Source organism: Schistocerca americana, chromosome 3 (genome assembly GCF_021461395.2).
Source record: "Schistocerca americana isolate TAMUIC-IGC-003095 chromosome 3, iqSchAmer2.1, whole genome shotgun sequence".
Taxonomy (NCBI): Eukaryota; Metazoa; Arthropoda; class Insecta; order Orthoptera; family Acrididae; genus Schistocerca; species Schistocerca americana.
In genome coordinates, this window is record NC_060121.1 from 630,457,813 (window position 1) to 630,473,600 (window position 15,788).

General features: G+C 43.0%; 1 protein-coding gene across 1 annotated transcript in view; it reads right to left on the reverse strand.

Moving 5' to 3' along the window:
- The window catches only part of LOC124605717 (cationic amino acid transporter 2-like), a 402,039-nt gene that overhangs the window by 161,457 nt on the left and 224,794 nt on the right, over positions 1-15,788 (reverse strand). Inside the window, exon 3 of the mRNA XM_047137592.1 lies at positions 594-828. Within this exon, the coding sequence (XP_046993548.1) occupies positions 594-822 (229 nt within the window). The 5' untranslated portion in view covers positions 823-828. The remainder of the gene's footprint in view (positions 1-593; positions 829-15,788) is intronic.

Consider the following 15,788-nt stretch of genomic DNA (forward strand, 5'->3'; position numbering starts at 1 on the left):
TTAGCTTTTCTGTCATACATCACCATATCTTAGACTTTATCAATGATTTCTGGAGTTGTAACCTCCACACGGCGTCCAGAAGGTTCAGCATCACTTGTAGCCATATGGCGACTCCGAAAATTTTGAAACCACTCATAAACTGTTCCAATCGAAGGTGCAGAGTCACCGTAATGTTTATCAAGCTTCTCTTTAGTCTCCTGAGCCGTTTTGTCTTTCAGAAAGTAATGTTTAATCACCACACGAAATTCTTTTTCGTCCATTTCTTGACAATCACTCAACTTCCGGGGATTCACACGAATTCTAAACACAAAGAAATAGATCAATATGGCTGAAACTTGGTGGGAGTTCTTTGCAAAGATGCTACTAACTAAATGTGACCTCGATACGCACCTCTGGTGCCATCTCTCGGACTTTGCGCGGACTTTTCACACGCCCCTCGTACATGTGCAGAGGCGCATTTAGGCAGTCAAGCTTCCAGTACTCCAGACACGAATGGTATGGGAAGAATCCGTAAAACAAGGTACAATGGAAAGTACTCCCTTCTGTGCAGTTGACAACTCTTTGCGGAATGTGTATGTAGAATTGTGCGGTACCTGCAAAGGCGGAGGCAATGGCGGCGACCAGGAAGGAGATGGTGACGGCGGGCCCCGCCTCATCGCGCGCCACGGCGCCGGCCAGCACGTAGACGCCCAGCCCCAGCGTCGAACCCACGCCCAGCAGCGTCAGGTCCAGCACGGACAGGCAGCGCGACAGCTGGCTGGAGGACACCGCCTCCGCGCTCAGCGTCTTCTGCCGCGACAGCGCCCGCAACGCCGTCCACATGCCTGCCTGCAACAGTGGCACACTGACGCTCAGCGCTCCATCAACACCACGACACATTATCAAGTTTCATTTAGAGCAGCACATCAATGCTCGGCGCTCCATCTACACCGTGACACCCACAGTATTAAGCTTTACTTAGGGTGGCATACCAATTCTCAGCCCTCCATCTAACCACGATACCCACAATATTAAGCTTCGTTCACAGTGGCACACCAATGCTCAGCATTCCGTATACAGTACGGTACACGCAGTATTAAACTTCGTTTACAGCGGTACTCTAATGCTCACCACTCCATCTACACTATATTTCCCACAATATTAAGCTTTGTTTACCGCAGTGCACCAATACTCAGTGCTTAATCTACACCACGATTTCCACTGAATTGAGCATCGTTTACAGAGGCGCACCAGTGCTCAGCACCCAGTCTACACCATGATGCCCACAGTACCGAGCTTCGTTTACAGCAGCACATCAACGCTCTGCAATCCATCTACAGCACAATAAGTGCACTATTAAGCCTGAATGAATTTTCACTCCGCAACAGTGTGTGCACTGGTATTAAATTTTTTGAGTGATTAAAGCTGTGAGTCTGACCAAGATTCGACTCGGGACCTCTCCCTTTCGCAGGCAACTGCTCTGCCAACTGAGCTACCCAAGCACGACCCACGACCCATCTACATAGCTCTTTACTTCCGCTATTACCGCAGATGAGGTTGGTAGAGCACTTGTTCGAAAAGGCAAAGGTCCAAAGTTCGAGCCTCGATCCGGCTCACTATTTTAATCTGCCAGGAAGTTTCAGTATTAAGCCTGTTTTACACGAGCGACTTTCTGGGCAAAATCGACTACTTCTTGTGAGTGCACGTCATGCTCTTGCATGTAAATCAGGAGCCACTCACATTCGCGAGTGATTAGTGATGTGAACGATCAACTGACTGCGTCAAGTGTGGCGTTCTAAAATCTTGACTATGCTGCAATCTGTATATGCGCAGAAATGGGAATGTAGCATCGTCCAGTGGTCGAGTATCTGGAATCTTTCTGAAAGCAGGAAGATAGCTGTGGGACTTTTAATCATTGACTTTGTAGTAGTTAGAAGTTTAAGCCTGTCCTGCAGGTGAAAGCAAGATAGTCTATTCTTATTTAGAATTATTTTAGAAGTGTAGCAATGTCGTGCCGTTTTTCAGCACGCTCTCTATTAGTCGCGGTCCTCCGATTTTAAAAATGCGCGCTTTGCAACTTCTCCAGTCAGGAGGCGCTTGCGAGCTGGAAGAGGGCGCTGCCTGTCTCTTGAGTGGGCAGCGGCGCGCTGCAAAATAAGCGGTATGTTTCTGCTGGGAACAGCAGCAATGTGGCGGTGGACGGCTCTCTCTGTCTGGGCCGAATAAGCGTCAATGACGCGGCAGAGGACGAGGGCATGCTGTGTGTCCTGCGTGGGACCGTAGTGCAGATCGTATGGGGCGGCTCCTGGCCCTGACAGTACGCTCGGCGCGTTGCTTATAAAGTTATTGTGGTACGGTGGTTGTATAAAGCCACAGAAACTTTAGGTCATTAGCACAATACTTTGGTAATTGACTTCCACGTTTTCCTTTAATATCTGGGTATGTTATTTTTCCGATACTCTCTGTTGCCAGTTAATTTTGTCGTCACTCCAGTTATTGCTAATTTTGAAACTAGGCTGCTGATATTGAAGCCCATCTATTTGAAGACGGAGTTTGATTTATTAATTTTTATGAAGTCAGTTTTCAACTATACAGACTTCGTAACTGTTAATGTTTTGTTTTAAATTGCAAGCACTTCCAAATGTTACAATTATAACGAAGTAGTGGCGGCTCATGCAAAATCTTGTGTGTGTTGTAATGTGATTTTCTATAGCCCTTTCACTTACAATGTTAGTAATCGTAACTAAATTGAATATATCAATTTAACATATATAAACTGACCTGTTTAAATATATTTATATTTTATAATCAATCATTTAACATTTTTAGAACTAAAATGAAAAAATATTGATAACAGCAGGAATCGAACGCCAAGTCAACGAATGATCATTCCATGCAGTAAACAACTCTACCACAGAACCGTTACAAGAGTTCCTCTAAAAATACTCACACTCTATCCTTGCACAATATGCTATACACAGTTTCAATGAAAAATACTGACCTGGCGCTGGGAGCAATAAAGCAATAGTAGTGCCATTGGAGATGACATCACATGAGAGCATGAGCAGTCGAAAACAGCTGCAACGCTTGTCTGAGTTGATCGTAATGCGGCTGACTATAATTTCAGCACTCGACACTGGTTTCTTAGTTATGGTCTAGAGAGTGCTATAAAACACAATTCCATCCATGTTATTTGCCTACCACCACCCATTCGAAGAGGATGGAGTAATTTTAGTGCAGTTTCTAGCTAGCATTTCAAGTGACATGGCGTAATTTTAGTGCAGTTTCCAGCTAGCATTTCAAGGGACATGGCGTAATTTTAGTGCGACTTCTGGCTCGCATTCGAAGAGAAATGGCATACTTTTATTGCGATATTTACAGTGTGTTGCAGCACATTAGCACGTGATAACCAGCCGCCACAGATTGCAAGCACTGTCATGTAAATAAAGTTGGATAATTTTTAACAAGATGCACTTGATCACAAGCGAAGGCAGACTTCCACTCGCCAGACTCATTAGTTGGCCTGTTAATTACTGGTAAATAGACTGATGGAAAAAAACGCAAAACCTGGAAATAATTAACGTTTCTAGAGTAATGAAATATCGGGAATACTTTTTCTACGTAACCCATGTAAGTTATTAACATTGCAAGATCACAGGGTAATGTAAGGCAACACAACAGATCGAATCACCAGATTGTTTGCAATCAGAGTGCGTGGGATAACCACAAGAGTGCTCTTGCTATCATAAGAAATTACAGTGTGTCTAACACAGAAACAGATTGGCTGTTGGCCCTCAACTGTCGTCATCCAAATCCAAAAGAAATCCGTTGGAATTCGATTACTCGATAAATAGTACAATCATCAAGGCTGTCAATTCAGCTAAGTACCTGGGTGTTAAAATTACGAACAACTTCAGTTGGAAAGACCACATAGATAATATTGTGGGGAAGGCGAGCCAAAGGTTGCGTTTCATTGGCAGGACACTTGGAACATGCAACAAGTCCACTAAAGAGACAGCTTACACGACACTCGTTCGTCCTCTGTTAGAATATTGCTGCGCGGTGTGGGATCCTTACCAAGTGGGATTGACGGAGGACATCGAAAGGATGCAAAAAAAGGGTAGCTCGTTTTGTATTATCACGTAATTGGGGAGAGAGTGTGGCAGATATGATACGCGAGTTGGGATGGAAGTCATTACAGCAAAGACGTTTTTCGTCGCGGCGAGATCTATATACGAAATTTCAGTCACCAACTTTCTCTTCCGCATGCGAAAATATTTTGTTGAGCCCAACCTACATAGGTAGGAATGATCATCAAAATAATATAAGAGAAATCAGAGCTCGAACAGAAAGGTTTAGGTGTTCGTTTTTCCCGCGCGCTGTTCGGGAGTGGAATGGTAGAGAGATAGTATGATTGTGGTTCGATGAACCCTCTGCCAAGCACTTAAATGTGAATTGTAGAGTAATCATGTAGATGTAGACATCCTAACCAACACAGGGCTATCACTGGCACCGAAGCACAACCAGTTTTCATCACAAAAAACAACAAATCCACCCTGCCCTCCAATGAGCTCTCGCTTGTCACACTGAAGTCGCAAACGGCGGTAGTTTGTGATCAGTGGAATGAATGCTATACGCCGTCTGGCTCGGAGCTGTCCTTCAAGTAATCTATTTGTAACAGTTCGTTGTGTCACTGTGACGCCAACAGCTGCTCAGATTGCTGCAGTACGATGCACCAGAACCATATGCCGAACACGATTGTCTTCCTTCTCTGATGTGCCACGTGGCCTCCCAGAGTCCGATTTCCTGCGACAGTACATTCCCGTGACCACTACTGCCAGCAACCGCGCGAAGTAGCAACATTCCTGCCAAGTCTTTCTGCAGTATCGTAGAAGAAGTACCGAGCTTCTCGTAACCCTATTACACGACCTCGATCAAACTCAGTGAGCTCTACCATGATAATAATAATAATAATAATAATAATAATAATAAATCCCGTGGAGGCCCGGGAAAAGAATAGGCCTCCGGTATGTTCTGCCAGTCGTGAAAGGCGACGAAAAGAACAAACCACTAATAGGGCTAACCCCCCTTTTAGTGTGATTTGTTGGTTCAGGACAGAACTAAAGAAGCCTCGGACAAGCGCCGTCATGGTCGGGGACGACGCTTGAACCCTATGCCCGCCCACAATGGTAACGACACTGCTAGCCAACTGGAAAATGATTTAAATTCAAACAGAGGTGTTTTGCAGGATATGCTTCCTGCAAACACCCTAGAAGGAAAACAAAGACAGAGGATGAGATGGTCAGATGAAGTTAATCGACACCTCATGTTCTGTTATTACCAAGCAACAAAACTAGGAAGCAACACAACTGGATACAGATCACAAGTATACACAACATTTATTACCAGATACCCAGAATTAAAGAACAACGACTAGCTGATCAGATCCATGTAGTAATTAAAAATAACAGGATACTCCAGTCAGAATTAGAAAACATCAAACAACAAGTACAACAAATACTGGAACAAAATAATGTGCAATCAGAAGAAGAAGAAAATACAGTAATGGACTCAAACATCCCAGAGCAAACAAGCAAAGAACAACATGCATCAATTAAACAGTCAGAGGAAAACGAAATCTTAAGACAGACACCAGAGCAAGCACAAATAGAACAAGAAGTGACACACATGTTAGATATAGAAGAAAAATTTCAGCTGACATATATAGAATACAGGACACAAATACAGACATTAGACCATTCTTGCATAGACCACCAAATAACCCACAAGTCGAAACAACAATAAAAACTATCAACACAATCATACACAACAAAATAAATGAAAACAACTATGGAAGAGTTACAACTCTTGGTTTATAAAGGAGCACTCACTACACTAAATATACACACTAGGCAGAGATCAGAACCAACCAACACACAGAAGAAACCCACAAAACCAGCATGGCAACACAGGCTACAGATCAGAATAGAAAAACTGAGAAAAGACATCGGACAGCTAACACAATTTATAAGAAATGAAATCTCGGAAAAAAAACGAAAAAGGTTAGGTAAAATCTCACAACAAGAAGTGATAGAGCAATTAGATGAAAAGAAGCAGAAAGTATAAGCATTGGCCAAACGACTTAGAAGATACAAAAAAAGTGAAAATAGAAGGAAACAAAACCAAACATTCAACACAAACCAAAAGAAATTTTACCAGACAATAGATAACACACACATTAAAATAGACAATCCACCAAACATAACAGACATAGACCACTTCTGGAGCAACATATGGTCAAACCCAGTACAACATAACAGGCATGCACAGTGGATACAAGCAGAAACAGGCACATACAAGTTGATACCACAAATGCCTGAAGTGATAATTTTGCAACATGAAGTCACCCAAGCAATTAATTCTACTCACAATTGGAAAGCCTCTGGAAAAGATAAAATAGCAAATTTCTGGCTAAAGAAATTCACCTCACCACATTCACATCTAACTAAATTATTTAACAGTTACATTGCAGACCCATACACATTCCCTGATACACTTACACATGGAATAACTTATCTGAAACCTAAAGATCAAGCAGACACAGCAAACCCAGCTAAATATCGCCCCATAACATGCCTACCAACAATATACAAAATATTAACTTCAGTCATTAAACAGAAATGAATGACACATACAACACAGAACAAAATTATAAATGAAGAACAAAAAGGCTGTTGCAAAGGAGCACGAGGATGTAAAGAGCAACTGATAATAGATGCAGAGGTGACATATCAAGCTAAAACTAAACAAAGGTCGATACACTATGCATACATTGATTGCCAAAAAGCTTTTGATAGTGTACCCCACTCATGTTTACTACAAATATTGGAAATATACAAAGTAGATCCTAAATTGATACAGTTTATAAACATAGTAATGAAAAATTGGAAAACCACACTTAATATCCAAACAAATTCAAATAATATCACATCACAGCCAATACGGATAAAGCGTGGAATATACCAAGGAGACTCATTAAGTCCTTTCTGGTTCTGCCTTGCTCTGAACCCACTATCCAACATGCTAAATAATACAAATTATGGATACAATATTACTCGAACATACCCACACAAAATCACATGTCTGCTATACATGGATGATCTAAAACTACTGGCAGCAACAAATCAAAAACTCAACTAATTACTAAAGACAACAGAAGTATTCAGCAATGATATAAATATGGCTTTTCGAACAGGCAAATGTAAGAAAAATAGCATAGTCAAGGGAAACCACACTAAACAAGAAGATTACATATTGGATAACCACAGCGACTGCATAGAAGCGATGGAAAAAACAGATGCCTATAAATATCTAGGATACAGACAAAAAATAAAAATAGATAATACAAATTTTAAAGAAGAACTAAAAGAAAAATATAGACAAAGACTAACAAAAATAATGAAAACAGAATTGACAGCAAGAAACAAGACAAAAGCTATAAATACTTATGCCATACCAATATTGACCTACTCATTTGGAGTAGTGAAATGGAGTAACACAGACCTAGAAGCACTCAATACACTTACACGATCAGAATGCCACAAATATAGAATACATCACATACATTCAGCAACTGAAAGATTCACATTAAGCAGAAAGGAGGGAGGAAGGGGATTTATCGACATAAAAAACCTACATTATGGACAGGTAGACAATTTAAGAAAATTCTTTATAGAACGAGCAGAAACTAGCAAAATACACAAAGCAATCACTCATATAAATACATTGGCTACACCACTGCAATTTCATAACCACTTCTACAACCCTTTAGATCACATAACATCAACAGATACGAAGAAAGTAAATTGGAAAAAGAAAACACTACATGGCAAGCACCCGTATCATCTAACACAGCCACACATCGATCAAGACGCATCCAACACGTGGCTAAGAAAAGGCAATATATACAGTGAAACGGAAGGATTCATGATTGCAATACAGGATCAAACAATAAACACCAGATATTACAGTAAGCATATTATTAAAGATCCCAATACCACAACAGATAAATGCAGACTTTCCAAACAACAAATAGAAACAGTAGATCACATCACAAGCGAATGTACAATACTAGCAAATACAGAATACCCAAGAAGACATGAGAATGTAGCAAAACTAATACATCAACAGCTTGCCTTACAACATAAACTTATAAAACAACATGTTCCCACATACAAGTATGCACCACAAAATGTACTGGAGAATGATGAATACAAATTATACTGGAACAGAACCATTATAACAGATAAAACACCACCACATAACAAACCTGACATCATACTCACCAATAAAAAGAAGAAATTAACACAACTAATCGAAATATCCATACCCAATACAACAAATATACAAAAGTAAACAGGAGAAAAAATTAAAAAATACATCTAACTGGCTGAGGCAGTCAAGGACATGTGGCATCAGGATAAAGTTGACATTATACCAATTATACTATCAACTACAGGAATCATACCACACAATATCCACCAGTACATCAATGCAATACAGCTACATCCAAACTTATATATACAACTACAGAAATCTGTAATTATTGACACTTGTTTAATTACCCGAAAGTTACTAAATGCAATGTAACATATACCGTACAGTTAAAAGGAAGTCACGCTTGATCAAGGTCCGTGTCACCTTCCATTTGTAACCAGACATAACGTCTGAGACAAGAAAGAAATAATAATAATAGCTTTATTCAACATGGAATGGTACACTGCACATGTACAAGGAAACAGTAATGATTAAAGTTATTTGTGCAATACACAAGACACATTCTTCTGAATACGTCATTAATTTACAACAAAATTACAATATGTTTACTGATTTCTATTCACATAATTTCACATAGCATTTGTTGTTCTTCATGTAAGTATGGTACTCTTCTAATGTGTAGAAAAGGTGTTTTACTAAAAATTTCTGAAGCTGATCTTTCAGTTTAATTGTAGGAAGAGCCATGACTGCACTAGGCAGTGCATTAGCTAATTTTATACCTGCGTACTGAGGCCCCTTTTCGTAAAGTGCTGTTCTGTGGCTGCCAATGTAAAATCTTTATTTCTAGTATTGTACTGCTGGAAATCTGAATAAGTGTTTGGGTGTAGTCTTTTCACAAGCAATATGGCTTTTAGAATGTATGTGTTTATAACAGTTAACACCCCTATTTTTGGAAACAAGTTGCGACAGGATGGAATCTTAGTCACCTTAAAAGCAGTCTTGACTAACATCAACTCATCACGTCCAATCTCAGAGGTAACCAACGCTCAAGACAGTTACAGCGTGTATTTAAAGCAAACCAGATTTGCACTTTTTTAGTGGCGCTGTTAGCGCCTCTCTTACGCGAATGGCGTGAAATTTTAATAGATACCGTCTTTCAGATGTAGAAAGACGCCTACCAACTTTATTTTATGTCGCGCAACTCGTGGGTGTTTCGATTTCTTTTCCGTCGGTATATTGTATGACCTTATACGCCTTTTACATGGTAGAGAATTAATCTGGGTCAGCCAATAAACGTTTCCCATTAGATCTGCAGAGAAGGACATCGCCGCGGGCGCTCGTAGAAAATTTTGCGAGGGGGGGGGGGGGGGGGAAGAGGAGGAGTGCGGGAGGTGAGAGGAGGAGGAGGAGGAGGAGGAGGAGGAGGAGGAGGGCGGGAGGTGGGGGGAGAGGAAGAGGGCCAAAAGTCATCACTCTCCCCCTTGTGTACGCCTATGTAACATCGCGAAATTTGCCTAGTTTGTAGCACATCGCTCAGATTTCGTACATTGGAACTCCGAGGACGTATGAAAGAAACGTTCCAAGGTGAACTGACAAGTAATCGGCCTGACACGACCAGCCGCGATTACTGTCACATGTTTCTATCATCTTCGCCGCCAGTGGTAGCTGGCCTGAGGGCTGACACCGTTCACGTGTTTACCTCACTAGGAGCGTCCATAAACACTGCGCCTGAGTCTCACAACGCACCGACTCCTCTTAACCGCCTACAGATAAAGTGGAACCGGAGCCATGTCACGAAAGCAGCTTCTTTCTGATTGGGCAAAGCATGTACTACTGACATGTACATTACAGTCCTTTCCACCCCGGACATCGTCACACAATGCGTTTTGTGGCGCGTCTGTCACGGCGTAACAGCGGTATAGAGACTTATCAGTGTACTATAGTCTGAGTGATAATGATCTAACAGTATATGACACATTTGATGAATGCTCTTGCAATAGTGGCCGAAACAGTGGTTCATCTTATACGACGCGGTCAGCAACCCAGAAGTATTTCATGGAAACACAATTTGTGTTCGCCTCTAAGGTGGCGGTATGTGGAAAACTATGAATTCAGGAACATCGACATACGTATAGCAACTCTAGCTTTGTGGTATGAACGTATGTCCTGTTGGAAAATACCATATGCAGTGAGGAAGACGCCGTCAATGAAAGGATCTAGGAGATGAGTAATAATAGCCTACAGACTCAGTATAGAGCATTTGTGGTGCCTTACCGAACACCCACATACCAGGCAGGTTTCGTTGAAATATCCCCAACTTGTGTAGATCTAGCTATGCACATGCCAGGAGACACTATCGATTAGATTCTGGCAGAACAGAACTCATGTGATTCATGCCAGAACTATTAAGATCCCATGTCATCAGGAGTCTAATTATCGATGCTGTTGGCTCAACAAAAGCCTTCATAGAGGTCTTCTAGTGAAGAGCCTGATTTGAAACAATGTGTGATGAACTACGTGGTCCGAAACATTTGTGGCTTTCCTATCGCTACACCCCACAATTACTTGGGCCACACATTTTCCACCTATTTTGCTTTAGAGAGCGGTCCAATTTTCGACGACCACATTCTTGGTTGCTCATGCACAGGCAGTTTAGCCGACGTTAGCCGACTTCCACAAGTACCAGAATAGCCCCGGAAGATACATCGTTGCTCATTTCACTCCCCCCTCCCCCCCGACACTCGCTACCATCTTCTGGGTGATCAGAGTTTGCTCTCTGCTTCAATCATGATAGTAACTCATTTCTTGTTTTCTGAGTCGACCACAAGATTTCTGTGTCATTTTTACTCCCACGAAACAAGGTTGTGTGCTATCCTTGTAACCTATACGTGCTGTTCCCCGTGCTAAGTTTGTGGCTTAATATTACGCTGGACCAGAGAGAATGTCGAGTCGGCCAGTGGCCACTTTTTAAGCATCTTAATTAATGCTGTTAGTGCCATTGTGCAAAGGACTGTTGTTAGCCATGCCCATGTAGCACGCCAGTAATGAGTTTTGGTGCCCCGTCGGAAAACAAGATTGCAGGTAACTTCAGATTCTGATGTTCACGGAATATCGAGAACAACGAATCCCTAACGGCAATGCCGCAAGCAAAGCACTGCAATACGACAACAGCTCCAGGTAACACGCCAATTACTCACGCAACAATACAAGACAGCACCAGTACAAATAATGAAATAGCAACTTATGTTTGCTTACCGGCTGTAACGTGTGTGTTCATTCGTATTTGACTGTCACATAACATAGCCCGTATTTACACTCGGCAGTCACAATTTTTTGAAACGAAGATATGAAAGAACCCTCTTTGCTAAAGAAGACACACTACTCACCAGCTATGGACGTCTCCAGCTGAGGACAATCGGAATGAAATGAATGTACTGACAACAGTGGGATAACTATGGGAACGGCGCCCATGGTGAACTTCTAAACTGTGCAGCCGCCACCTCTCACACGCACCCCCCCCCCCCCCAAATCCCTTTCTAAGCTCCTCTACCTTAGAGAAAAACTGTTCTTTCACCGAGCTTTGTATCAAGGATTAGGCTTCCTTAAGGTACTACTTGCATACATTGGAGTACTGTACGAAGAAGGAAGTTCACTAAGCTGGCAGCAAGGTACCAGAGCTACCCTGGGGAGACGGGGGGCGAGGGTGTCAGGGGTGGCGGGTCTCGTGAAGGCTTGGCTCAGATGAGAGTGTCCACCTCAGCTCAGTTCCAGATAAATGGCAGGAGCAGCTTCATGCAGGAGTGGTCTCCTTGCTGACATGAGCAGTTTCTTATAAGGAGGGGTAACTCGCCATTTCCTGTTTCAGGTGCGACAGTCTGATTGTCACGGATGGGTTCATAACGTCAGGGCTTGGCAACGCGCTGCCCGAATTGGTAGTGAGGTGAGTTTCGTGTCAAGGCGATCAATCGTTTGTTTTCCGAGACCCCCATTTGACTCGGGGTATACAGGACGACAACTGGGTGATCAGTTTGGCTGAGATGAAAAAGAATCAAATGGTTCAAATGGCTCTGAGCACTATGGGACTTAACTTCTGAGGTCATCAGTCCCCTAGAACTTAGAACTACTTAAACCTAATTAACCTAAGGACGCCACACACATCCATGCCCGAGGCAGGATTCGAACCTGCGACCGTAGCGGTAGCGCGGTTCCAGACTGTTGCGCCTAGAACCGCTTGGCCACTCCGGCCGGCGATAAAAAAAAAAGACCTTGAGTAGTGGATAATATCGGAATCAGAGGGTAGCATCGATTAAGTGCTTGTACACTTCTGATTAAGTCACTGCATATCAGATATTGATAGTGATCTTTCTCCTCGATCAAATGGAGGACTCTGGAAACAGTTCTGCTGAGAAGATATACAGATAATGTAGTTCCTAGCTATTGATACACGTGGAAGCATACACTGTCGTTATGATATCTTTAGAACCATCGGTACAAGTGATTTCGGCGCCTTGGTCCTCTCTGATCCTCTCTGATAGGAAAGATATGTTGATGGACAAAGTGCGAAACGGCAGTTTTAATGCTGTGGAGGAGATGTAGCCGCATCTGTGGTCTGATGCACAACAGCGAGGAGTGCGTGAGTTGATCCAGTGGATACTGTCAACTGTAGGAAGAGAAAGATCTCTGGAGAGGATCATAGTTTAGTTCCGGTTTTTAATCCCAGGGTAAGTTGAGAGTCAAGGGGTCGGAACTCCTGGGAAGGGAAAAGATACTATTATTTTGTGTGGTTAGGAAACTGGAGGTACAGCTGAGTAGTGGTTGGTGACACCGCAATGGCAAGGGTAAGATCCCACACTCCGCCAGAAGACTGTGTACTGAGCTTGTTCAGAAAGCCCCTAAGGCAAGCCTTACCCCACATAAGCTGGGTGTAACAGTTACAATACTGATGGGGCCGCTGAATCACACATTTGACACCCATAGTCCAATTGCGATAAAACAAACTCTATAGAAGAACAATAGGCTTGAGCTATTTTTGGCCCAAGATGCGTGACCAGTAAATTGAGTGCAATATGTATCTACAGGGTGAGGCAAATAAAAGTGACCTGGAGAACAGAGTTCCAGGATACAAAGAAACACAGGGGAACAAAGTAAATACAGTAGTAGCGTGACCGCAGCAGATGTTGAAAGTGACCACCACTCATTTTGTGGCACTTTTAAACGCTGGTCAGCAAGTCTGCTGCAGTTCATACAGAATATGAGCGTTGTTGCGATACACGTTAGACTTGAGGGCTCCCCACGCAAAGTTATCGCACACTGGCAGATCAGGTGACCTGGGCGAACAGCTAGGGCTGCAACCAGACTGACCTCTGCTACCAGTTCTTGTCAGGCGAGAAGATCGCGTAAATGTGCTCCAAGGTCTGGCCAGCCGTATGGACAGTTGCTCCATCCTGTTGGAAGTAACTGTAGGTCATTTCCTCTTCCGTTAATGCTGCCACAAATAGCTTCAAAATGTTGGCAACGTAACGCGCCGAAGTCAACGTCTGATGAAAGAAAATGGTACCAATAATATGGAGTACAGACACTGCACACCAAACCCCACCCTTTTGATCATGCAATCGTGTTTCACGGAAGTTATGCGGATTCTCCGCTGCCCAGAGCCTGTGATTCTTTAAGCTGACGGAACCTCTGAAGTGGAACCAGGCTTCATCGGTCATAAAGAACAGATCCATTTCCAAGCCACTAATTGTTATGTCAGCGAACAGCCACTCACAAAGTTGGAGGCGCTGAGGAGCATCTGCTGGTTTTAATGCACGAACAGAGAGACACCCGGTAGGGATGCATGTTCAGGTCCAGATGGACTATTCGTCCGCATAAGCGGCGTGATAAACCTGTCTCTTGCGACAGGCGTCGGGTTGATTTAGTAGGACTCAGGAACGTTTTCTGGTGAACTGCAGCCACATTTTCTGGTGTGTGAGAACGTTTCGGAACATTTTTTGACTTGTTCAAAACAGATCCTGTCGACGTCATTTCTGGAATACGCGTTGCATGGCACTCTTCGCTGGCACTTTGACACTATTAGACTTCCCAGCAACCAACTGACTACATCGTTTCCACGAATTTGTTGTTACGTAACTTTCCACAACGAACACCCGCTGCTCCACCGTGAGCGCTATCGTCCCCTTGGCATCGCTCTACTGACACTTACACTGCCCTTACTACACTCTACCCCAGTGTGGACAACGTGGAGGGCGTATATGTGGGCTGCGCGCCACAGGGTGTGGTTATATGCATACATTCAGGTGCAGTTGTATCCACCCGTCCCAGCTACGTCTGGTTGCCCCATCCCGTCTATAATACTCGGCAAACCACATAACGCTGTGTGGAAGAGGGTACTTCTACCACTAACTGATTCCCCCCATCCTGTTCCACTCTCGAATTGCGCACGGGAAGAATGATGGTCTTTAAGCGTCTGTATAGCTCTAATTCTTGAATTTTCTCGTCGTTATCATTTTGAGAGATGTAAGTGGGAGGAAGTAATGTGTTTTCCGACTCTTCTCTGAAAGTGTTCTCCCAAATTTCAATAGAAAACCTCTCTGTCATGTACAACGCCCGCCACTGGAGTTTGTCGAGCATCTCATCTCAGCAACGCTCTAGCGCCGACTAAACGATCCCGTGACGAAACGTGCCGCTCTTCATTGGCTCGTCTCTACCTCTTCTGTCAGTTCTACCTGGTAAGGATCCCATATTGAGGAACAACATTCAAGACGCGGTCGGACAAGCGCCTTGTAAACCATTTCCTTCGTGGATGGGTTACATTTCCTTAAAATTCTTCCTATGAATCTGAGTCTGTGATCTGCTTTTCCTACTATTTGTTTTATGTCGTCATCCTACTTAACGTTGCTCTGCATAGTTTTCCAGTAGTTTGTCATGGATAGTGTAGTTGAACTGTAATGGATTTCTTTTCCTGTGTGTGAGCAATGTGTTACACTTATTCACGTTCAGAGTCAACTGCCTGAGCCTGTACCACCCATTAATCCTCCGCAAGTCAATATGAAAAACGATACTGTCTTCTGGCCTTGCTATTTTCTTACAGACACCCGCATCATCTGCAAACAGTCTGACAGTGCTTCCGACGCTTTTTACTGTATCTTTATACACATTGTAAACAATAACGGTCCTATCGCATTTCCTTGGAATTCTCCGGATCTTACCTTCACATCTGCCTATTTTGTTTCGTTAAGAGCGCCTTTTTCAATTCTATTCGTAAGGAAGTCTTGAATCCAATCGCAAATCTGGTCCGACACTCGATAAGCTCGATTGTAAGGAGTGAACGACTGGTGACTGAGGAAAGTAAGGGTAGCTCTTGAGATCCGAAATATCTTTCCACTGATGTAAGTGGGCAACAAAGATTTTTGCGTGCGCTACTGCAACAGAATGCCTTGCAATACACTGATATAGTCACCATGGAATAAACCTTTATAATAAGAGATGTGGTCAAGTTACAGAGAAATACGCTGATAACCAAGGAAAATGGA